The 24,742-nt window shown below is 38.2% G+C and overlaps 1 protein-coding gene across 1 annotated transcript in view; it reads right to left on the bottom strand.

Moving 5' to 3' along the window:
- The window catches only part of LOC126469894 (methylcrotonoyl-CoA carboxylase beta chain, mitochondrial), a 92,677-nt gene extending 82,238 nt beyond the window's left edge, over positions 1–10,439 (bottom strand). The window contains exons 1-2 of the mRNA XM_050097236.1: positions 10,223–10,439; positions 2,191–2,441 (exon numbers count right to left, since the gene is read on the bottom strand). Of these exons, the coding sequence (XP_049953193.1) occupies positions 2,191–2,441; positions 10,223–10,360 (389 nt within the window). The 5' untranslated portion in view covers positions 10,361–10,439. The remainder of the gene's footprint in view (positions 1–2,190; positions 2,442–10,222) is intronic.
- Positions 10,440–24,742: the final 14,303 nt, after the last annotated feature.

Genomic DNA, 24,742 nt, shown 5'->3' with positions numbered 1-24,742 from the left:
GTGTAGACAGTGTACAATGGTATAGCCTAAATAAAAGAAATTCAATAAAGCACACTGCTAACTAACACCCTTTATACGCCAGATGTTAAGTGAAAGTAATCTGTAAGATTGAAGAGATTTATTATTTTCAGTTAAAGGTAACATGTGCTGCACACTCTGACGTGTCCAAAGCTTTCTTTCACGTCCTGGGTGCCAGATACAAAAATAAATCAACAAAATAACAAGTTAAAAATTTGTGGAAATAGTTATTTCCAAGTTATAAGAAGTTAAAATCAGGATGGAACTGACATCAAATAATACACAGAATCTTTACAGATTTCTGTATAAAGTTGCTTTATTCTCATTAAAGCAGTGGAACGAGAATTCTTTCTGCTGCTAAAAATTGGTCATTAACAGAAAGTTTTCACTGCTGAATGGTTTTGTATTCCCGTCTAACAGTAACCCAAACAGTCATAAGTTATCTACTTTCTCATTACTCTTTCCAGGAAGATTAGTGTCATATTGTCTCTTATTGTAATTCTATTAGTCACAGAACATTTGTGACCAGAAGCAGCTGAAGTACACATCTTGTTGTGACTTTCAGTTCATAGATGGGTTAAGCTCTCCACACTAGTATATCCTGCATTAAGACCATTCACCTCTACACAACTATTGCAGCCTACATCCATCTGAACCTGCTTACTACAGTCAAGTCCTGGTTTCCCTCTACAACTTTAACCCCCAAACTTCCCTTCATTACCAAGCTGACAATCCCTTGATGACTCAAAATGTGTCCTCACAACCAATCCCTTCTTTCAGTCTAGTTCTGCCATAAATTTCTTTACTGACCAGTTTGATCTAATCCCTTCTAATTAGTTATCTGATTTACATAAGTGCACATATAAAATAAGTACAGCGACAAGAGAAGTTGAGTACAACATACACTCCTAACCAATGCCCAAAGTATGTCATCAGTTCTTCAAGTGAATTCAGAATACTAGTACAAAGAAATTTACTTCTAAATATGTTTACACAGTATGCTTAATAACTCATTACAACCACAAATGTAATGCTCTTCAGAGAATAATAAAATTACAGTGTGCATACTGTCACACTATTCCCTGGCATAGAAGCCATTTTGTGTTGTGGACTGTGTAGAATAATATCACACAACACTAAACAGTGGTAAGTCTTTAAAACTGTAAAATGTTATTACAGACTAAAACTAGAATTCTGTAATTACTGTGCAACAAAATCTGCAATCATATTACTCCACATTTAATCACAATAGCAGCTAGTCTGTTAAATGCAATTTCTTTCCTGTTTATGACCTAATTCATGTTCAGTATAAGTATATGAAAATGGAAATTATAGCAACACAATAATAATAATAAGTCATGCATTAGAACAAACTTATGTTGTTTATCATGTAGCAAAAGACTTGGGGAAAACCAGCCTTACACAAACCTGTAGTGTTAATGTACAAAATACCACCTCAGGAAATCTTTCACTCCCTTGACAGAGCTAACATTATATGAGATATGTTTATAAATTAGAAGCAAATGATAAATTTCAGTGGTGATTCAGTGTTAGTACAATAGCCTTGAATGAGTTAGCTGATACAGGAAGTGTTTCCAAACATTTATTGTTCCATCATTAATGAGAATGTTACATCTCCAGTTGTCAACTTTGTGATATTTTTAGCACGACATGTTTCTGGACTATGTTATCCCATAATCAAACACTGTAAAACAAGGAAACCAATCAATAAATCACAATCTGACACGTACTAAAAACCATATAAAAATATTTATATCATCCTGTTGTATACCATATCTTAAAGCTTTAAGCTATACTGTCCTGTAGTATAACAGCTTTAAAGTATGTTATATTACTAGACAATATAAATATTTTTGTGTGGTGGTTAGTACATATCATGTTGGGATTTACTGATTGGTTTCCTCGTTTTACAGCATTTGATAATTGGATAACGTATTCCCGCAATATGTTGTGCTAAAAACATCACATATTCGACAACTGGTGGCGTAACATTCTCAGTACTGACTCATGGGGACTCATAGGGCAGTTGTAAGGTGACTTCACAACAGATATTTACTGTCAAAATAGTGTTAGTCCTATTAGTCAGTATTATAAATACTACATTAAAGCCGATCTTTGTTTTCAAATAATGATGGGGAAATATTACCTTACCCTGCCACAAGACCAATTCCAGTCACTAATCCACCACATGGAACATCTTCCTCATACATGTTTAATCCTGCCAGTTGTGACAACTCAAGGAAGGCAGAACCAGGGTCAAGAATGGCATCAATCCTCTCTCGAACAAGCAGCTTGCCAGCTGATTTGTGGCGCTGGGCATATTTTGGTCCTCCACCACCACGTACATCTAAAGTGCGCTGGGTCAACTTATCTACAACACCTTTCATAGCTGCATAGTTGTCCTGCAAATGCAAATGAAAACCTTTTAGTCATTTGTATTACAGCCCAAGGAATGGAAAAAATAAACAATAGAAGCTTGACAGTTAACATCCCCATTAGTTGTTTTGGGTTTTAGCTAGTTTCACACCAAAAATTGGTAAAAGTTCTAAGGGCCTATCCACACAATTATCTTGAAGTGTATGTCAATAAGACTTGCCATACATAACCATGTGATTTTATTTTTTTTTAGTCATCTGTCTTCTGATTGGTTTAATGCGGCCTGCCACAAATCTCTCTCCTGTGCCAACCTCTTCATTTCAGAATAGCACTTGCAAGCCATGTCCTCAATTATTTGCAGGCTGTATTCCAATCTCTGTCTTCCTCTACAGCTCCTTCTAGTACAATGGAAGTAATTCCCTGGTGTCTTAATAGATGTCCTATCATCCTGTCCCCTCTTCTTGTCAGTGTTTCCCACATACCACTTTCCTCCTCGATTCTGTGAAGAACCTCCTCATTCCTTACCTTATCAGTCCACCTCATTTTCAACATTTTTCTGTAGCACGACATCTCAAATGCTCCAATTCTCTTCTGTTCCGGTTTTCCCACAGTTTTCCTTAGAATGCTGTGCTCTAAACGTATTCTCTCAGAAATTTCTTCCGCAAGTTAAGGCCTATGTTTGATACTAGTAGACTTCTCTTGGCCAGGAATGCCCTTTTTGTCAGACCTAGCCAGCTTTTGATGTCCTCCTTGATCTGTCCGCCATTCGTTATTTTTCTGCCTAGGTAATAGAATTCCTTAACTTCATCTACTTCGTGACCACCAATGCTGATGTTAAGTTCTCACTGTTCTCTTTTCTGCTACTTCTCATTACTTTCCTCTTTCTTCGATTTACTCTCAATCCATACCCTGTACTCATTATATACTGTTCATTCCATTCAAGATATCCTGTAATTCCTCTTTGCTTTCACTCAGGGTAGCAATATCATCAGCAAATCTTATCATTGATATCCTTTCACCTTGAATTTTAACTCCACTCCCAAACCTTTTTTTTATTTCCATCACCGCTTCTTCAATATACAGATTGAACAGCAGGAGTGAAAGGCTACATCCCTGTCTTACACTCTTCTGAATCCAAGCACTTCGTTCTTTGTTGTCCACACTTATTATTCCATCTTGGTTCTAGTACATATTGTATATTACCTGTCTCTCCCTACAGCTTACCCATATTTCCCTCAGAATTTCAAACATCTTGCATCATTTTACAAATTCGAACGCCTTTTCCAAGTTGACAAATCCTATGAAGGTGTCTTGATTTTCCTTTGGTTTTGCTTCCATTATCAAATGCAACGTCAAAATTGCCTCTCTGGTGCCTTTACCTTTCCTAAAGCCTAACTGATCATCATCTAACACATTTTCTTTTCCATTCTTCTGTATATTATTCTTGTCGGCAACTTAGATGCATAAGCTGTTAAGCTGATTGTATCATCATTCTCGCACTTGTCAGCTCTTGCAGCCTTTGGAATTGTATGGGTGATATTTTTTCGAAAGTCAGCTGGTACATTACCACACTCATACATTCTACACACCAACGTAAATAGTAATTTTGTTGCCACTTCCTCCAAATAATTTTAGAAATTCTCATGGTATGTTATCTGTCCCTATTGCTTTATTTGATCTTAAGTCCTCCAAAGCTCTATTAAATTCTGATTCTAATACTGGATCCCTTATCTCTTCTAAACTGACTCCTGTTTCTTCTTCTTCCACATCACACAAATCTTTCTCCTCATAGAGGCATTCAATGTACTCTCCACCTATCCGCTCTCTCATCTGCAATTAACAGTGGAATTCCTGTTACACTCATAATGTTACCACCCTTGCTTTTAACTTCACCAAAGGTAGCTTTGACTTTCCTATATGCAGAGTCAGTCCTTCCGACAATCATTTGTTTTTCAAACCACGAAGTTGATACTAGCTTCGATACAGATCAAGGAGATGACTGTATTTCAACTGTGGAAAACTTCACTTTGAGTTGCTAACATGACGACAACTTCAAAATACTAGTCGTCAGGGTGTGAGCAAATGATATTGTCATATAAAAAATACATCCTTTACTTGAGTGCATTTGACAAACAAATAGGTACGTTTATGCAGCACATGGACAACCTATAATAATCTCTCTCAGTCAAAAGAGGAATTTTCAGTTCATTTGCATGACAAATGTTATACAATACTAATATCTTCCCCTTTAATGTCGACCTTGACCTATGCCACAAAACAGTTTGCCACCAGGATTAAGATTTCATATTGATATTCACTAGCCTGCCTCACAAATGAACTACCACCTTCCAGTCTAACCTAGGCCTTGGGCTATGGTACAGATCATTCAATCATGACAACAAAAAATTCATGTTCACTTTTGTTGGCTTCATCCATTCACAACCACACTTGCCTTCCAACCTAACCTAGACTTCCGACTACAGCACACACGTGTCTGTCAAAAAACTTTTGTACTTAAGATGAAACAACTACCTCACTACCCATAACTATTTTACAAAACACATCTATCCATATTGATAACAAAAACATTAATATTATGCAAATGCAGAAAATGACAGAATGTGAGCAAATCATATTATTAAGCATACAGACATCTAATCACTGCTACCCGATACCATCCTCCCACTGCTGCTGCCAACATCTGTGATTTACTGCCCAGTGCAAGATCAACACCACCTAAACGTCAGCCAAAATGAATACTAACAAGAAAGCTTCTAAAGTAAGATTCAGTATACACTCTGCACCTCAATGGGTAGGTTTCAAACTACAAATGAGAAAGATTCGAGGTCCAAATCCCAACTGATCATAAGACTTTTGATCTCATTTACTACTTCTTTCACCAAGGAAAATAATTTGTGTACATGAAAAATTGAGATGCACTGTAGTTCATAGTTGACGATAAATTGTATGTTCCCTTATAACTGGTTTGGTATGTCCGTTTATATTTTTTTAGCCTCTCAAACTCTGCAAAAACACTTATGTAAACAACTAGGTACACTAAAGTTAATTTTCATAGAACATAACACCACCATAAAAAAGCTTTGATTACTTATATAATAAATTAAAGTTTTCTCAGAGAACGAACTGATATAATTTTTATGACAGCACCCTCCAACAGGATTTTTTTTTAAATATATACAGAAGCAGGTATTTTTGTGAGTGACATCACAAAGGAAGAACAAACTGACAGACCAAGCCCAAAGAAGCTAGAGGCACCAAACATTAAAGTAAGTTGCTCCCCCAACAGTACTCAAGAATGCAACCTGTCAACTGACATCAAAGGGTGGAAATGTTCTTAAGAGGTCCATCAATCAAGTTCAATCTGTCAAAAATAAAACGTGATGAAGGTGGTAAATATACCTGCCATGAGTTTAAGAACTGATATGAAGGAAAAGGAATTGTGCAACACTTTAGAATTCCTTATAGTCCTCAATTTAATAGGGAAATCAGACACTAAAACTGACAATAATGAACAAGGCACAAGCTATGATCTTTGACAGATTACTGAAGATAGAGCGGGGACAAGCAGTGCTCAGAGCCACATATTTAATCAATAGAAGCCCCCAAATGCCAAAGAATCACACCTGCAGAAAAGTGGTGTGGGAGAGGAACTGATCCGTCGAGACTTCAAACTTTTGGATGGAGAGTTTTCGCCAAAAATCTAGGTTTCTTGAAGAAACTAGACAAAAGAAGTAATCCCTACTTTTTTAGGTTATGCTCCAGATTGCTACAAAACCATTTCGTGCAGAAAGAAGAAATACTGTTGTGTCAAGAGATCTTGAATTTGAACAGAGTGACAAAAGATTGTACACAAAATCTTGTTATTGGTGAATTATCAAATGACACTAGCAATTAAGTAAATGAAATTCAAAGTACAGAAAATCAAGATGGAAGAGGATGCAATGAAGACAGAAGAAACTACAGTTTATGCAATTGAATAAATTTATGAAACCTTAAAAATATGAAGATTACGATACAGTATTACTTGAATATGAAAGGTGTATTAACAGTCCGGATAAAGAAATTTGGATAATTGCAATACAACAAGAAAAGAAACCATTTGAACAGAATGACACATAGAAGTTGGTGAAACCAAAGGAGGCATTAAGGAAAGAGATCTTGACAGGCAAATGGGTCTTTGAAGTTAACGATAACTGTTGATGTAAGGGCAGACTGGTTGTCAGTGGTTGTCAAAAAGGAAAGAATATACTGGGGGTGGACAAAACAATGGAAACAGCAAAAACACAATACATTACTATGCCTAATATGGTGTAGGAAACCCATTACCAGGTGGATGGGGTCAGTCCTCCTCAAATGCCACTGACCGATAGCTACACCACAATGTTCACTTAAATTCTATTATAGACTAATCTGGACGCACTTTACTCTGTTTTATTTATCAACCAATTTTTGCCAATGTATCTGAACATTACATATTTGTACACACCATCACTTATTAGCCCAAACAGCACCCTGACATTAAGAGATGGCTGTTAATCACCGAGTCATAAGTGAATGCTGTTTGATGACTTTATGTGTCAAAGTAGATGGATGATATCAGTATGTTCAGTACATCCCACTGTTGTATTTGTAGCTACATACTGTGTTACGATGAGACTTAGTTACTAATGGGAAAAACACTGGACCTTTACTGAGGGGGGGAGGGGGGGGGGGAATTTTAATATATGGTATCACCAGATAAGAAATTCTCTCCAAGTGTAAGAATTATGGCACATCAGTAAGCTAAATTACAAAGACACATAGTTAGTATCATTTGTAGTTAATTAGTTAGTTCCATGTTCCACAGATAATTTCCACAATAAATCAATGATATGAAATTGAAATGAGTCTTTCACATTAACATTGGAAATTAATTTGTAAATATGGCTACATGCTGAATATTTATAAGCTTATTTATTTATTAAATCTACAGTCAGTAATTCCTATCCATCTCCTTTTACAAATACAACAACAGAAATTCTTTTACAGAATAGGTGTTGTTATGGAGAAACTTTTTCAGTTTTGTTTCACATTTTACTTTGCTATTTGTGAGGCATTTCCTAACATGACGTAAGTTACCAAAAATTTTTGTCGCAGCACTGTGCACTCCTTTTTGTGCTAAGGGCAGCCTTAATGCCAAGTAATGAACGTCATTTTTTCTTCTTCTATTGTAATTATGTACATCATTGTACCTTTTTGTCAGTGGATTATGGACTGCAAACTTTATGAGGGAATAAATATACTGTGAAGCAGTGGTTAGAATGCCCAATTCCTTAAACATATATCTACAAAATGATCGTGGGAGAGCACCACATATTATTCTTACAGCACATTTTTGCACAATGAAGACATTTATTTCTTAAAGATGAGTGACCCAAGAACATTATTCTATATGACACTACTGAATGAAAAAATGCAAAATATGTCAACTTACTGATTTCTCTCTCCCCAAGGTTTGAAGTGATTCTTAAGTGCAAATATGGCTGAACTAAGTTGTTTTAAAAGTTCCAAAATGTGCTTTTTCCAATTTCAATTCTCATCCATATGGACACTTAAGAATTTTTAAGTTTCCATCCTATTTATTATTTCCTCACTATATGTTACATTTATCTTTGGCGGGCTACCCCTAGATGTGCAGAACTGATATGTTGTCTCTTTTTGACATTGCAGATGAGATCATTTGCAAATGAAATCAGTCAATGATACTTTTTGACATTGTTTACATTTCCTCTGTTTTCGTATGTACGCTTGGATTGACTACAATACTGGTATCATCTGCAAAAGTAACTAATTCTGTTTTTTTGTACATTAGGTGAAAGATCATTTACATATATGAGGAACAACAGCAAACCAAAGACTGAGCCTTAGAGAGCCTCATAAGTGATTTTTCCCTGGTCAGAATAATGTTCCCAGACTACATTGGCTGAATTACTAAGTACCCTTTTTTTTTTTTTTTTTTTTTTTGCATTCTTTTGGTTAGACATAACATTAGCCATTGGTTGGCTATACCATCAATTCCATAAAACTTCAGTTTATCTAGGAGAATATTGCAATTCACACTGTCAAATACCATAGATAAGTCATAGAAAATAACAATGAGCACTATTTCATTTAATGTTTGTAAAACGTGCTCATTAAGATGCAAATGCCCTTCTCAGTATAGCAAACTTCCAAACTTTGATTTGCTGAAGATATTATTGTTGCTCACATGAGACACTATTCCAGAAAACATCGCCTTCTCAAAAACTTAGAATAATGATATTAGGAGTGAAACATGTCAGTAGTTATTGACATCTCTCCTATCACCTTTATTATAGAGGGGATTGACAACTTGATTGAATTTTCTCATTTTGAGAGTATTGAGGAGTGATCTGTTTTAAATGTTAAGAAACACTCAAAATCCAAGATCACATAATATATTTTTTTTATTTAATACAACCTATTTCAACAGTCTTTGCTGTCGTCTTCAGGTCTTAAACATGTTTTCATTGTAATACATCCTCATCTTACTCCGAACCTCAAGCACAAGATGTCAAGTGGAAAAAATTCAGCGCATTATAAAAGTTTGTCATCGCTAAAATATTTAAAAACATAGAGCACCTTGTGCAAAAGGCCATGCCCATATGCATACTGCTCACACCTGCTTGTTACATCATACAACACAGAACCGTGTTTGTATGATGTAACAATATGCGTATGGAATGGCCAATTGGACAAGGTGCTCTACGTTTTTAAATATTTTAGCGATGACAAACTGTCATAATGTGCTGAGTTTTATCCACATGACAGCTTGTGCATGAGGTTCAGCATAAAATGAAATGTTTTACAATGAAAAGATTTTTAAGACCTGAAGACGACAGCAAAGACTGTTCAAAATGGTTGTCTTAAATAAAAAATATTTCTTGCGATATTGGCTTTTGAATGGTTTTAGCAATTCACAATGGCATATTTCAGTCTATCTGGAAAAATGCCACGAGTTAATGACGCATTAACATTACTCATTCCACATAAGACTGGGCTTATTATATGGGAACAAATTTTTAGAACTCTATTGGAAACACAATAAAAAACCAGGTAAGGTTTGACTTTTGAGGGACTATATAATTTTGTTAATTTCAAAAGGAGAAATTGGTGTTACAGTCATAAGAGTGAATTTTATGAAAACACCATTTCCTACATACCGCTGTGATTTTTATCTTGAACTGTTTGTCCCTACATACTCTACTATATTTAAGAAATAATTATTAAATATATTTGCTACTTGTGTCTCATTTCATCAATTATATCCCTTCCATTCAGTTAAATGGTGGTGGTATCCTGTTCTGTGGCGTGTTGCCCTGTCTCTCGTTTCACTACATTCCATGCAACACTAAGTTTGAGGTCAGATTTATAGATTTCTAACATAATGTGCATGTTTCTTGATTTTTTAAAAGCTTTTCTTAGTAATTTTGGGCAGTTTTTGTAGTGTCTAACTACTGCACGTTGTCTACCTGTTCTTCACAACAACAATGTTGTATTAGCGAAATGAATCTACAAGATAGATCGGAGTCTCTCAGGTTTTCCGCATAACTTGAAGATGTCCAGTGGAAACAATCCATAAAATAAACAAAGCGGTACCAGTAATGACAGAGATCTCTTCTCCAACAATATGTAAGACCTGCTACTATTAAATAAACTAAATTTAGAAGAATCACATTATTGCAAACGAAATTCGCCTGTGATCTCCAATTATAATACGGCATCTAACCTTGAATTCAGGAGAATTTCTGTCCTGGGCGGATCCTATGATTTCACACGAATTATGACGTGAACATTTCTGGAAATAATGCTGAGGTTTTACATTTAAAACTCTCCTCAGAATTAACTTTGTTACGTGCGACTTCATATTATCAACAACTTCTTTCAGTTTACTAAAACACGAACATATGTTCAAATCAAAGATATAAACAGTGTGTCTAGTTGTCTACTCTCTACGGACAGCAAATCTTGGTGCAGATCGGGTGCGCTCGTGTCTGCAGCTCGTAGCGTTTTCTGGTGGCAGGCAGCGAAAGCCTACAGACAGTAATCGTCATTATTTCGTGTACTGGTCCCGTGATTTGCTTATTGGGTCGGGTTGTTTGGGGGAGGACACCAAACAGCGATGTGATCGGTCTCATCGGATTAGGGAAGGATGGGAAAGCAAGTCGGTCGTGTCCTTTCAATTGAACCACCCGGCATTTGCCTAAAGCGATTTAGGGAAATGATGGAAAACCTAAATCAGGATGGCTGGACGCGGGATTGAACAGTCGTCCTCCAGAATGTGAGTCCAGCGTGATAACCACTTCGCCATCTGGCTCGGTGATTTGCGTGTGTGCTGTTGTTTGTCTTACGACAGCTCTCGTTTGCAAAATGGAGAAATACAGTTGCAACACTTGGCGGTAATGCAAGCTTATTTCGCCAAATAGTCCAACAAGATAATCAAAATTTTCGTAAAAATTAACAACACTTACTAATGGTCGTAATTGGTTTCTTTATTTCAGCTGAGAAGCTAAGGAAAACAGGTTTCTATTTAACCTGCAAATCCTTACAAGATGTTACATATCGATATCACTCTCCCTGACTTTTAATCCTGAATCTCTCAAATCTTCTAACCCAGAAAATAATGGAAAGAACCATGTTGCCATAACATTCTTATACTTTCTTACCAAATATGGCTTCTCATACATGTAATTTATACCATGTTTGATCAAAATGAAGACTGATGAAATAAAAAAATATTTATTTGAATAATCTGGTATAAAATGTGTCATTTGCTGCATGCACAATTTAAATTCTCGTTTCTGAGACATTTAGAAGTTTACAAGTAGTGTCAAGGAAACATACTGTTAACTACTCTGTCATGGTTCTCATCATAAAAACAAACGCTTTGACAGTTAGCTTTACTTGTTTAACTCATTGTCATCAGCAGCGACAACTGTCTTCGCTTTTAATCAGCAAAAGCGCTAATGGCAATCAAAGAGGACAGGCAGTTTATTTTCTAAACTTATACTATTGTACGATAGTAAAGTGTTCTTCATAATCAATGATCACGAATTCATGCAACACAGTTTGCACCTTACTAGAAATTTTTTCATCTGAAACATCTTTAGCAAGAAAATCTCCTAGGCCACTACTGCTGAGGCCAAGAACCATAAAATAGCTCGCCTAATTTTCGAAATATTTCATGCACTGACAAAACTACATGAACACTGGTATTTCATAGATCTTGCTCTAATAATATATCCTACTCATTAAGCTAACCATAATGTAGATTATATCACAAAGCCTGTCAGCTGATTCTCCACTTCAGTGTAGTGATTCTGCACCTCCAGGTACGTGAAGCATAATTGCAAGTATTGGTTAATCCGCTGAAAGGAATTCTATATAAAAATTCAAAGATTCTCGTACAAACCATTGCCCATTATGTACGTGCAGCCATAGGAGATATACATGGGATTCAGGCCAATCTATTTGCGTAGTCCTCTATAATCAGAAACGTGTAATATTTGTCAGTTAATATGCTAAGAACTGGAATACTTTTCTCGGTAATAACAACTCACAGTCCCAGGAGAACATACCTATGGTTTTAGTTGTGGAATAGATTTTTGAGAAGTTTTTTTGTGAACAGTGTGATGTGAAGACTGTGACAATGCACATGTGATTAAAAACTTATGTAATTAATGAATGAATCAAACATCTCCTTGTCCTAAAGGCGAATGTAGGGTTTCACCGCCTGCCACCAGGCAGTAGGACGAACTGCAGACCTGAGGCCAGCTAAGCGAAACCGATCAGCTCACTCCACACGCACCAAGATTTGCTGTCCCAAGATACAAGTATAGTATAGCGTCAAAGTCATACAAGTGACAAAACATTGGAAGTATGTCTGACATGCGGCTGAAGGGCAATTCACACTGGCTATCACGTCACATCACATCCCATCAAAACATTCTGCAATGCATTTCAAATGATGGCATCCACGCTGGCCATACTGTCACGTCACGTGACGGAACCGTCAAAGTTTCTCGGCAAGAATGTTTTGACAGCTGACATCATCCGTCCATTGTTGATCATGTCATCCCCATGTTCATTTCCTACCTTTATCTGGCCATATGCACATCTCAATATTTCGTTTAGTTGGGATTTTAGTGGTTAATATCAGCTGTTTTTTGTTCGTTATTTATCATAAATTTGTTTGATTTTGTTATTTCTTTTGTTAAAGTTCGTAATAAATGACGAAAGATTAATTAAAGCAGCGAGGCAGCCATCTGAGTTGTATGACATGACTGCACTAAATTTCTTACCCTCTACTACATTTATAAAGTGGACTTTTATACATACTGGTACAGTATTTAATATTTTATAATGAAATGCATGCAATAAAGCTGCAACTCAAAGTGAAAAAAGTAGTGTGAATAGAATCAGATTGATTAGTAGGTGGAATTTATTTGTATATTGTCAGATGTTTGTAGCGTTTTGTAAGCAAATGGCCTGAAACCTTCAGACACTGCAAGTTGTTTGTTTAAAAATGTGTTTGTGGCACGCTGATTTCTTGTTAAGTAGCTCTCTGAACTCTGTGTGAAATAGTTTTGCAGGTATCAGTAGTCAATGTGTATGTGGTTTCACTAGCTAACCCCAGTAAAAATAAGGCACATGAACTATTAAAATCCAAATACAAGACGAAAAGAGAACCTATCAGTCCTGAAGGGGAAGTTATTGAGGGAGATATGACCAATGCATAAAAATTTGCACTGGAGTAACAAAACTTAACTGCAAACAAATCAATTCTTTATGGGATGTGATGGTAGCGCAGAACACTGCATTTCTTTTAGTAATTCTGGGTGCAGCTTAAAGCAACAAATTAAAAATCTGATGCTTCGACTTTCTGCAATATAAAATGAAGCTTCTTCTTCCTCAAGTTCCTTGTGTAGTGTGTGAAATTCCCTTTCTGTACAGAGTGATGATATTCCTCAGACCCACACTCTTTTTTTTCCTTGTTTTGCATTCTGGCTCCTTTCCCTAATACACAAGCTATCCCCACAAGCTCCAAACAATTTCAGTCTAATAAATGTTATTTTAGTATAAATGTGGACACAAATATCAACGTATATAAGCTACCACGCCACGTATCCGCATTTTGTGCGTAAGACAATTGAAAATCATCTTGCAAAGCTTGCTATTCTCCCGAAAAAAACAGCTGAGGACAGTGATGCTAGTTGAGATCATGTGACTTGAACTGACTTGACATTCTGTGACGTGAATGTGAATACACCTTGAGGTGACGGTGCTGTGACGTGATCGTGCAGTGAAGGGTAGTGTGAATGTGACAGTTAGTTAGTTAATTACATGTTCCACAGACCATTTTAATGATTCTTTTGCCTAAATGATGTGGAACCAGTCAATTTACAGGAAATGTATACATGATTAGTGTTAGCATTAATGAACACATTGCTTTTAGTTCTTCTCATGCAGCTACACTTAAGAAGGTCCATTCACATTGGCTGTCACATCACGTCCTGTCCCATCCCTTCAAAACATTCTGCAGTGCATTTCAAATGGTGGCATCCACACTGGCTGTCCCATCACATCACGTCATGGCACAGTCATGGTTTCTCTGGAGGAAATTTTTTATGGCTGACATCAGTCATCCATTACTACTCACGTGGAATGTGACCCACAAGCTCATTTCCTCCCAAAACACGGCCATGTGCAGATGTCCGTATTTCATTTTGTCGTTATTTTAATGGTTGATATCAGTTGTTTTTTGTTTGTTACTTGCTATAAATCGTTTCGTTTCGTTATTTATTTTTTTAATATTTATAATAAATTGCGTCGGATTAATTGAAGCAGTGAGATAGGTGACTGAATTTTATGACATGAGCATACTAGATTACTTGCCACTACTGCATTTGTACAGTGGATTTTTATAGATATGAATACCATATTTAATATTTTACAATGAAATGGATTGCAACATGGCTGCAACCTGAAGTAAAAAAGTGCTGTGGGTAGAATCAGATTGATTATTAGGTGGAATTTATTTCTATGTCGTCAGGCGTTTGTAGTATTATGTAAGAAATGCACTGAAAACTTCAGACACTGCAACTTATTTGTTTAAATATGTATTTGTGTCAGGCCTGGTTATTGTTATGTAGCTCTCTGAATCGTGTGTGAAACAGTTTTTCAAGCAGCAGTGGTCGATACTTATGTGGTTTCAAAGCTTACTCCAGCACAAATAAGGGACTTGAACTATTAAAAACAAAATACAAAATATAAATAATACCTACATATTGTGAAGGTAATGTATCAAGGAAGATCTCGTATGACTATACCACAAAAATTTGCACTGGGCTAGCAACCACAGTTAAGCCCGGTCCACTCGCAACGACCTGTCTGCGCAGATGTCTGTACATGCAAAAGATTGCTGCAAATGTGGTGTGTTCACACGACACAAACCCCAATCTACTACTCGCCCGCCATCTGTCGGTGTAGAAAAGAAATATCAGTGGCAAGCGACTACGCTCCCCGTAAACGTCAAAAATTTAATTCAATTATTTTGAAGTATAGAAATGGAGGAAGTTCTGTTGTGGTCTGTGTTCGCAATTTGTGTTGCAAGAAACATTCAGACCAACCGCAGGAAACAGAGAAAGCGATCAAAATGGTGTAGACAGTGGCTGCTAAAGCGAAAGCAGTTTTCTCACGAAAATTTACTACCAGAGTTGTAGGGCGAACCTAAAACATGGACAAGTATATTCATGTTTCTTTTTATAACAGTAGTTAATTTTCTATTATGTTTGCACACAAATATATTCTTTTGAATAAACTTTTGATAAACGTATGAAAAATATATTGTTTTACATTACGTCGTGTTCCATTTCCTAGCACATTGACACTCCAATTTCATCTTCAATTGTACTCCTGCTTGCTCTTGGCGTTTCTTGATCACTAAGAAAGCCAAGCAGATCAAAATACCATAACGTTGGCTGGTATACTTGATCTACTCTGAACTTTGGATAACTCTTTTCGGTAAACAGTTCGCAACGATTTTTTTTTTATTACTGTTTCTCTGCTTGCCGAGGCGTCAACTGCCCGCAATTTTTCAATTAGAGCATTGTATGCTGCTGTCTTTTTGTCTCGGTCGCTATATTCTTTACTTTTAATCTTCCACAAACATGGGTGGTATCTATATAGTTCAATGAATTCACTTACAAACTCTCGGGAGCACTGACGAGTATCAGCCATTTTAATGCCCTGTGCGCACAAATACAAACACTAGACTGAGCAAACTGCTGTTTCGCGCCAGATTTGCAGCGATCTCCTGTCCACACGCTCCAACTTGTCTGCGCAGATGTGGTTTGAACCCACAGATTTGAGAGGTTTCACTCAAACCTTCAACTCCGACTTCCAGGTTTGCACACACTTCAGGTTGGTGCAAATCATCTGTCCACACGCACCTATCTGTCTGCGCAGATGTGATGTGCACAGACATTTGCGCAGATAGATCGTTGCGTGTGGACGGGCCTTTAACCTTAAAACGAACCAAATTTTCAATGGGGTGTGAAAAAACTGATGGTTCGACTTTCTGAAATATAAAATGCAGATTCCTCTTCCTCAAGCTCCTTGCATGGAGTGTGAAATTCCGCTTCTGTGCCATGTACTGAAATTTTTTTGGATCCACGCATTTTCTTTGTGTTGTTTTGCACTTCTGTTTCCCTTCTCTACTATACAAGCTATCCCTGCAAGCTGCAAACCATTTGACTCCAATAAATGTCGTTTTTGTACAAATCTGGACTTCAGCATCCACTTATATAGGCTACTGCACTGTGTATGTGCATGTTGCGCATAGAAACAGTTGAATTCATCTTGCAAAGATCGTAATTCCCGCGAAAAGAACAGTTCAGGACAGCAATGTGAGTTGAGATCATTTGACTTGGATTGACTTGACATGCTGTGACGTGATGGTCAGTGTGAATACACCTTGACGTGATGGTGTTGTCACATGACGGTGCTGTGTTGGACAGTGTGGATTGGCCTTTTTGTTTAGTTACTGGGTACTAGTTTTTAAGTAGTAATCTTTCATAGCAATAGAAGAAGTCGTCCAAGAGAAATAATTTTAAATTAGATTTAAAATCTGCTTCGCTACATTGCAGACAGTATATAATTGGGCAAATGATCAAAAATTTTTGTTGTTGCATATTGAACCCCTGACCAAGCTACAGACAGCTTTGACAATATGCAATAATGGTCACTTTTCCCCTCTAGTGCTGTAGATACAGACATCATTGTTCTTCTCAAATTATAATGGGTTATGTATAATGTATTACATTAGCGAATATACGTATCATAATAGTGCAGTTAAACTACCTAGGTACCTACACAACATCCGTGGATGAAGACTACATATTCTTACTTCTCGCTTTTGTGTAACCACTACTTTCTAAGTGATGAATTATCCTAGAAAATTATTCTGTAAGACATTGAATGGAAATATACAAAATATGTCAGATGGCTGATATGTTTGTTTCCATGATTAGCAATTCTACTAAGAGGAAAAGTAGCTGCACTTAAGTGTTTGAGAAGCTCAGTGATATGTTTCTTCTAGTTGAAGTTTTCATCAATACGTTCACCCAAAAATTTGGAGCAGTCTATCCCATCTACTGACTCCTCCTGAAGGACACCCACACGATAGTTTGTTGGAGGGGGGGGGGGAGGAGGGGAGAGATGGGCGCTATAGTGGCAAGTGATATCAATCAGTGGACATAGATGGCAGTGGTATGTTTTATCTTGTTGTATGTACTGCTTTGTTCTATTGTTCTGGTGTTGATTTTCGGTGTGCTTTAGTGCTAACTCATCGTGTCTGTAATTTGTGTTTTAATGTAGATATATTAAATTATTTTGCAAGTGTGAAGCTTATTCTTTCTCGCCATCAATTCTATTCACTCAATGTAGATAGCCAAAGTGGTGATCCAAGTGAAGAACTAACAATACCAACAATGCTACAATCAAGTCAGAGCCACAGCAACAACCTCAAATTGCAGCTACACTGGACGCCACAGCATGAACCTACAGTCTCTACAGTTCTAGGGAGGAACTTCGGAAATGTTAAACTTCCTAAACTTCTGGACGAAACAGGCACAGCTATGGTTCAGGCAGGTAGAGAGCATATTTTCGCAACGTGCCGTCCTAGCTTGACTCGACAGGTTTCATTGTGTGGTGCCACATGTGGATAAGGGACAAATTACACAAGCAGAGGACTTATTAAGTTCACAGAGTTATGAGATTCTAAAAGCAGGTTTAATCAAAGAACATTCTTTAGCCCTGGAGAGCAGATTGCATAAACTGTTACAGGAGATGCCAACTGGTAACCTGTCACCAAAACAAATGTTGGCGCAATTAAAATCACTAGCTGGCAATGATTTCTTGCCTGAAGCTTCCCTTCGCTTATTATGGCTTATGCAGCTACCACCAAAAATCAGCACTGCCTTAGTAGCATGTACTGAATTACAACTGGCAGTCTTAGCTGACAAAGTCGAGACAATGGCTCAATATTCAGAGCATAAAGGTTGTAACACTGTCAAACAGACTGGTATAGCTGAAGGCCCTGAACCGAGCATTATCAGTAAAGCTGGGCAACGCAGGCCCAGCTCAGGTATAGTCCCAGCCACACCCCTAAGCAAAGTAGAGCAAATGTTGGAGTGTGTGAGGGCATGACAAGCCATGGTGGCGGTTCTGAAATGCTAGTGAATAGCCACACTGGAAACAAAAGTACACACAGATAAACAAAAACCATCAGTTAAAATTTTGTGGTGTTGCTTCCATCTGCATTCCGGCAGAAATACAAGCCAATGTATCAATCTGTGAAATTTCTCAAAATAGTTCGACGACCCCAGAAGGGCATAGGTGGTCATCGGCAAAAAAATCACTCTACTACTTCTTTTCCTGCTGCATCTACCATGCCAATGGTATGTCAAGCGAGATTTCCGTGGGCTCACCATTCGATGTGCATCAATCAATAGGGCACATACCTCTGAAATGTAATGGGATGCATGGGGCTGTTTTTATGCTGATGGAAGACATTGAATGCTATGCAACTCAGAGGCCTACAAGAAGACAATGCATAACGTTTATGCAGGGTTTCGACAGCTATAGTACTGAGGAGCTGCAGCTGGTGGATAGGAGGCAACTGACAAAACAAATTGGCTTAGTGTGTGTAACCGAGAAGCAGTCTCGCTCGTTATTTGTAAGGGATAACACGTCTGGATCAATGTCCCTGGTAGACACAGGTTCTGATTGCAGTACATTACTGGCTGGAAGTTTCACAGGCAACAGTTCCAAGATTCTGACAACTCTAACGATGACGAATAATTCCAGAACTGGGATCACGGTAAGAAAAGTTTTGACACTCGATCCTGGGCTGCAACATTCTTTATCAAGGCTATTCCTCGTGGAAAACATGACAAAACCGATTTTGGGAGCTGATTTCTACAAATCTTCCGGCTGGCTCCAGACTTGTCTTCTAATTGACTCCTAGAAGTGATTCAAGACGTAAGTTTCCATTGTATGTAACACAGTATTACAATAATTTCTTGAGATTACAGAAACCAGGAAACCTGGAACGGCCTGCAAGCACAACACTCAGCACTACATTCGGACATCGCCTGACTGTCCAGTAATGGCCTGCCCATGCAGGCTTATGCCAGAAAAGTTCACTGCAGCTAAGGATGATATAGACGGACAGATTACTGAAGGCATCGTATTTCCTTCAGATAGTCACCTGTACACCCGGTCAAAAAAAGGACAGAAATTGGCCCATGTGTGGGGATTATAAGGTCTTAAACTCCCATACTACTGCCGATAAATATCCGTTACCTCAGGTAGCACACTGCAACAACGCCGTAGCAGGAGCAAGAGTTTTCAGCGTTATCAACTGCCATGAGCCGTATGTACAGATTCTGGTCGTACAGTGTGACAGGAAGAAGACTGATACTAAAATGTAGACTTTCACGGCCGGAAATATCATGTCCATTATAATTATCCAGGCTGTTATGCCGTGCTCGGTTGATGAATTTTGTCTCAATTCCCGTAGCGAGCCAGTGGGTGTGTTGGACCTTCCATCGACCTACAGACCCCCTTGAAGATGTCTCCCGCAGTCGGAGACGAAACGTTGGGAATTGAGACAAAATTCATCAACCGACCACGGCATAACAGCCCGGATAATTATAATGGACAGGAAGAAGACTGCATTAGTACTCTATTTGGTTGGTTCCACTTCATCTTTATGCCATTTAGTCTTAAAAATGCTGCACAATCATGGCACAGGTTTATTCACCAGATACTTGGAGGGATTCCATTCCTGTTTCGCTACGTGGACGACATTCTCATCTTCTCTGACAATATGGAACAACATAACGAGCATCTACAAACCCTTCTCCAGAGAGGAACACAAGTGCATTTTCGTAAAGGAGAGCGTAAAGCTTTTTGGGTTCATCAATTCTGCATAGAGTCTATCTCGAAACCCTGAAAGAGTACAACTAATCAGTGACTTCTCAGTTCCTCAGACTTTCAAGGAATTACTTACATTCTTGCGAATGGTTCATTTCTACTGATGTGGTCTACCACAGGCAGTTGTGAAACAGGCTGCTCTGACTGTGCTTCTGAAGGGAAAGTTCACCACAAGGAACAAGAAGATACTGCCTAATGAGAATCTGATGGAGGTCTTTAAGGAGGCTACGGATGCTGTGGCGGAGGCTGTGCTATTACACCACCCTATCCACGATGCCAAACTGTCAATCATGGTCAACACCAGCCAGGAGGCAATCGGCGCGACATTATGACAGATGTTGGTGATTGGAAACCCTTGTCTTTTTTTCACCTCTTCACAGAAGCACACCGCCAATGGAGCGCTACAGACCGTGAATTACTAGCCATTGACACAGCGGTTAAATTCTTCAAAGAATATCTGGAAGGCAAGCACTTTACGATTTACACAGATCATGCACTGCTTACAGCATTCTTTTCCAAGACGACAGAAGTACCATGATCCCATCATTGTTGCATAGCAGACTTCATAGCACAGTACTCTACAGGCTTTAGACACACAAGAGGCACGAATAATTTTGTGCATGATTATTTATCACGTAGCTGCGCCAGTGTCAAGGCAGTCTGCTGGGAGAAAACAGCAGTTGATCAAAAGGAAGACTCTGAGTTGGCTCAGTTGTTGGCTAATCAATCTCATGGTTTGATCTTTGATAAAGTTGAGGTGAATTAGTTAGGACTTATCTTATGCTGTGTTACATCACAAGATATATTATAGCCTTACATTCCAGTGAGACACGGGAAAGAGGTTTTCTTCAATGGATAGTGTCTTGAAAGGAGGATATAAGATGAACATCAACAAAAGTAAAACGAGGATAATGGAATGTAGTCGAATTAAGTCGGGTGATGCTGAGGGAATTAGATTAGGAAATAAGACACTTAAAGTAGTAAAGGAGTTTTGCTATTTGGGGAACAAAATAAATGATGATGGTCGAAGTAGAGAGGATATAAAATGTAGACTGGCAATGGCAAGGAAAGCGATTCTGAAGAAGAGAAATTTGTTAACATCGAGTATAGATTTAAGTGTCAGGAAGTCGTTTTTGAAAGTATTTGTATGGAGTGTAGCCATGTATGGAAGTGAAACACGGACGATAAATAGTTTGGACAAGAAGAGAATAGAAGCTTTTGAAATGTGGTGCTACAGAAGAATGCTGAAGATTAGATGGGTAGAGCACATAACTAATGAGGAAGTATTGAATAGGATTGGGGAGAAGAGAAGTTTGTGGCACAACTTGACTAGAAGAAGGGATCGGTTGGTAGGATATGTTCTGAGGCATCAAGGGATCACCAATTTAGTATTGGAGGGCAGCGTGGAGGGTAAAAATAGTAGAGGGAGACCAAGAGATGAATAAACTAAGCAGATTCAGAAGGATGTAGGTTGCGGTAGGTACTGGGAGATGAAGAAGCTTGCACGGGATAGAGTAGCATGGAGAGCTGCATCAAACCAGTCTCAGGACTGAAGATCACAACAACAACAACATCATAATTTAGCACACCCGGGAGTCAGGACTTCAACTAAACTGCTGGCAAAACACGTCATATGGCTTTGAATAAGAAAGGATTCCTGTCGATGGGCCCATTGTTGCTTACAGTGTCAGAAGAGTAATGTTGGCAGACATGTGCACATGCCTATAGCAACGCCCGCTGAACCTATAGCCTGTTTTATACACCTTCATATTGATTTGGTGGTACCTCTTCTGGGGTCCAAAAATTATACCTACATGTTGATGGTGGTGGATTGCTTTACCCATTGGCCAGAAACAATCTCTATGTTCAATATTTCAGTAGGCACTGTGGCTACAACACTATGGGCAGGCTGGTTTGTTCACTATGGAGTACAGCTGACAGCGGAAGACAATTTGAGGCTTGTTTGTTTCAAGAGCTGCTACAGGTATATGGCTGCAGTCACATTCAAACAACTGCTTACCACCCAGCAAGCAACAGGTTAGTTGAAAGATTTCACCTATCTTTGCAGGGTTCGTTAATGGCATACTGCTCTAAGTGGATGGAAGCTTTGTTTATGGTGCTGTTAGGCCTTCAGTCAGTGGTGAATGGAAATCTAGGTTGTTCACCGGCATTGTTGGTGTTTGGCGGGCAAATACGCCTACTGCTGATCTACTGACTGGCAAACCTACGCTCCAAGAGTCTGAGGAACACAATTCCGATTCTGGCAGACGATCAAAAGAGAGAATGTCACAGATCAACATATGTATTGTATATCCTCCGCAACATCATCGTAACAAAGCAGTTTATGTACACAAGGATCTACCCACATCAACACATGTCTGGCTAAAGGACAACACTGTACATGTCCCTCTCAGACAACTGCATACAGGTCCATTCTGAGTGCCATGCAGATTGCCGAATTACTTCATGATGGATTGGAATGGAAAGCATGAAATGATCTGTATAGAGCAGCTGAAACCCTTTCACTTCGACCAACAGGGCAATGTCATTTCGAGTGCGGCCGCTAAAACCCTCCCTAGGAGGGCCACACAGACCTCAGGCTATGGACCACACAATAGTTCTTACAGGTCCTCCACCTATTGCTCCAGTTATCGCATGGACCAAAAGAACTGTTTTCTACCATTACCTTGATATACCTGGGGCGCCAAACTTAGAAAAGGGGGCCTAATGTAGTATCAAATGATATCGATCAGTGGACATACGTGGCAATGATATGTTTGAGTGTGTTTTATCTTTATAGGTGCACTTCTTTGTTCTATTGTTCTGGTGCCCGATATTGATATGTTTTAGTGCTAACTCGCCATGTTTGTAATTTGTGCATTAGTGTAAATATATTAAGTTATATCACAAGTGTGAATCTTATTCTTTCTCATCATCAATTCTATTCACTTGATGTAGATAGCCAAAGGGTCCTAGACATAGGGTATGCAGTATTAATAATATTTTGGAAGACGATTGGAGACTTGTAAATAGCCATAAAAAATTCATTTCTAACCCTGCTTACACAATTTTATTGAAAGAAAAACACTGGACTAAATTATTTTTTCCTCCCCTGAGAGCTAGGGGCAGGACCACACCCCCACTTCACCCCACCCCAGCCCCTCCTCCTTCGCCTTTGTCATTCAACATATACTTTCAAATTAAATTCTTTCATAAGCATTGTAGTGTACCCCGTGAAATGCAGTTAATTTCTCGCAGCATGCAAATGGAATATTATTTAAGTAAAATGTTTTAAATTTGGTAGGCAAAGAGGAAAGTGAACGTCTGACGTCCCTTGCTCACTACTTTTAAGCTGCCATAGTGAATTCATTTTAATTCAGTTGTTTCCATATTATAACTTGCATGTTAGGACGCTCTAAGGCAAAGGCACAATGAAGATTACCACTCTAGGTGCGATTTATTGTAGTTAAACGTCATTTAATTACACATAATCTGTAAAAATCTTAAGAAAATTTCATACAAACAGTTTTAAAGCACTGCATTTTGGGTGTTTCCTGCACCTGTGTGGTGAAAGATGCGTTATTAGGGCGAGAAAGAAAGCAGCTACGAAACGAGGTACATGCATTTCTTTTTTCTTCTTCACGTTTATAACACAGTATGGGACTTCCTTATCCATGTAACAGAAGTATGTTCTGCAATATACGCTGTAGTTTGTTAAGAGAGTTCCTTCCATTTTGTGACTTCATTCTGATTAAAAAACGAAAGATGAAATTGCTGTGAATGAAACAACCAGCGACGACGTTTATATTCCTTCTATTCACAAATATTTGACCGTTTTTCCCGAATATGTCACGATTTCTGAGGGTGTGTTTAGACAGGAATCTAAGAGTACATCTTAAATTGTTGCAACCAAAAAGAGCAGCAATGGTATATGTATTTCGCCTGTCACAAATATTTGGCTGTTTATTTGCAGATATGTTGCGATTTCTGATGGTGTCGTTAGGCAGGAACCTAAGAGTGTAGCATAAATTTCTGTTGGTAAAACGATAGGCAGTCACGTTTATAGTCTCGATTGTCACTAATCCTTTGCTGTTTATTCGGAATATGTCGTGATTTTCGATGGTATGGTTAGATAGGGACCTAAGAACTTAACTTAAGCTGCTGTGAATTAAAAGAGCAGGTCTTGCTTCTCACAAATACTTAGCTGTGATCGAATTCTTAAATCGTTTTCGTAAATTTGTCAATCAAGACAAAGATCGCACCACACGAGTGAGGGACCTCATGTGACCACTTTCTGATTTCAGCCACTTTCAGCCAAGTGACAGAAGTACTTCCAATTTTTAGCCACTCATAAAGTCACAGTTCGGATTTCTAAAAGGTTGTGATATTGAGAAGGCTATCTACACATATTCGAAGGTACTTAATTCATTAGACAATATATTACAGGCTATTGGTATATTTTGTGATCTCTGAAAGGCTTTTGGCTGTGGAAATCACAATATACTTTTAAGTAAATCAGAATATTACTGTGTAATGCGTAATACTGCAATATGACTGAAATCCTATATCTATGATAGAAAACAATGGGTATCGTAAGAAGAGAGACATGTTATCAAGCATCATCCAAATGGGAACTAATTACATGTGGTGTCCCACAAGGTTTCACCTTAGGGCATTACTTTTTCTTGGTTATATCAATGACCTGTCATCTGGGGCCTCCCAGCCAACAATGCCATATGATCATTTCATT

Source organism: Schistocerca serialis, chromosome 3 (genome assembly GCF_023864345.2).
Source record: "Schistocerca serialis cubense isolate TAMUIC-IGC-003099 chromosome 3, iqSchSeri2.2, whole genome shotgun sequence".
NCBI classification, from domain to species: Eukaryota; Metazoa; Arthropoda; class Insecta; order Orthoptera; family Acrididae; genus Schistocerca; species Schistocerca serialis.
Note: the sequence above shows the minus strand (reverse complement) of the source record. Positions and strands in the feature narration are given on the sequence as shown.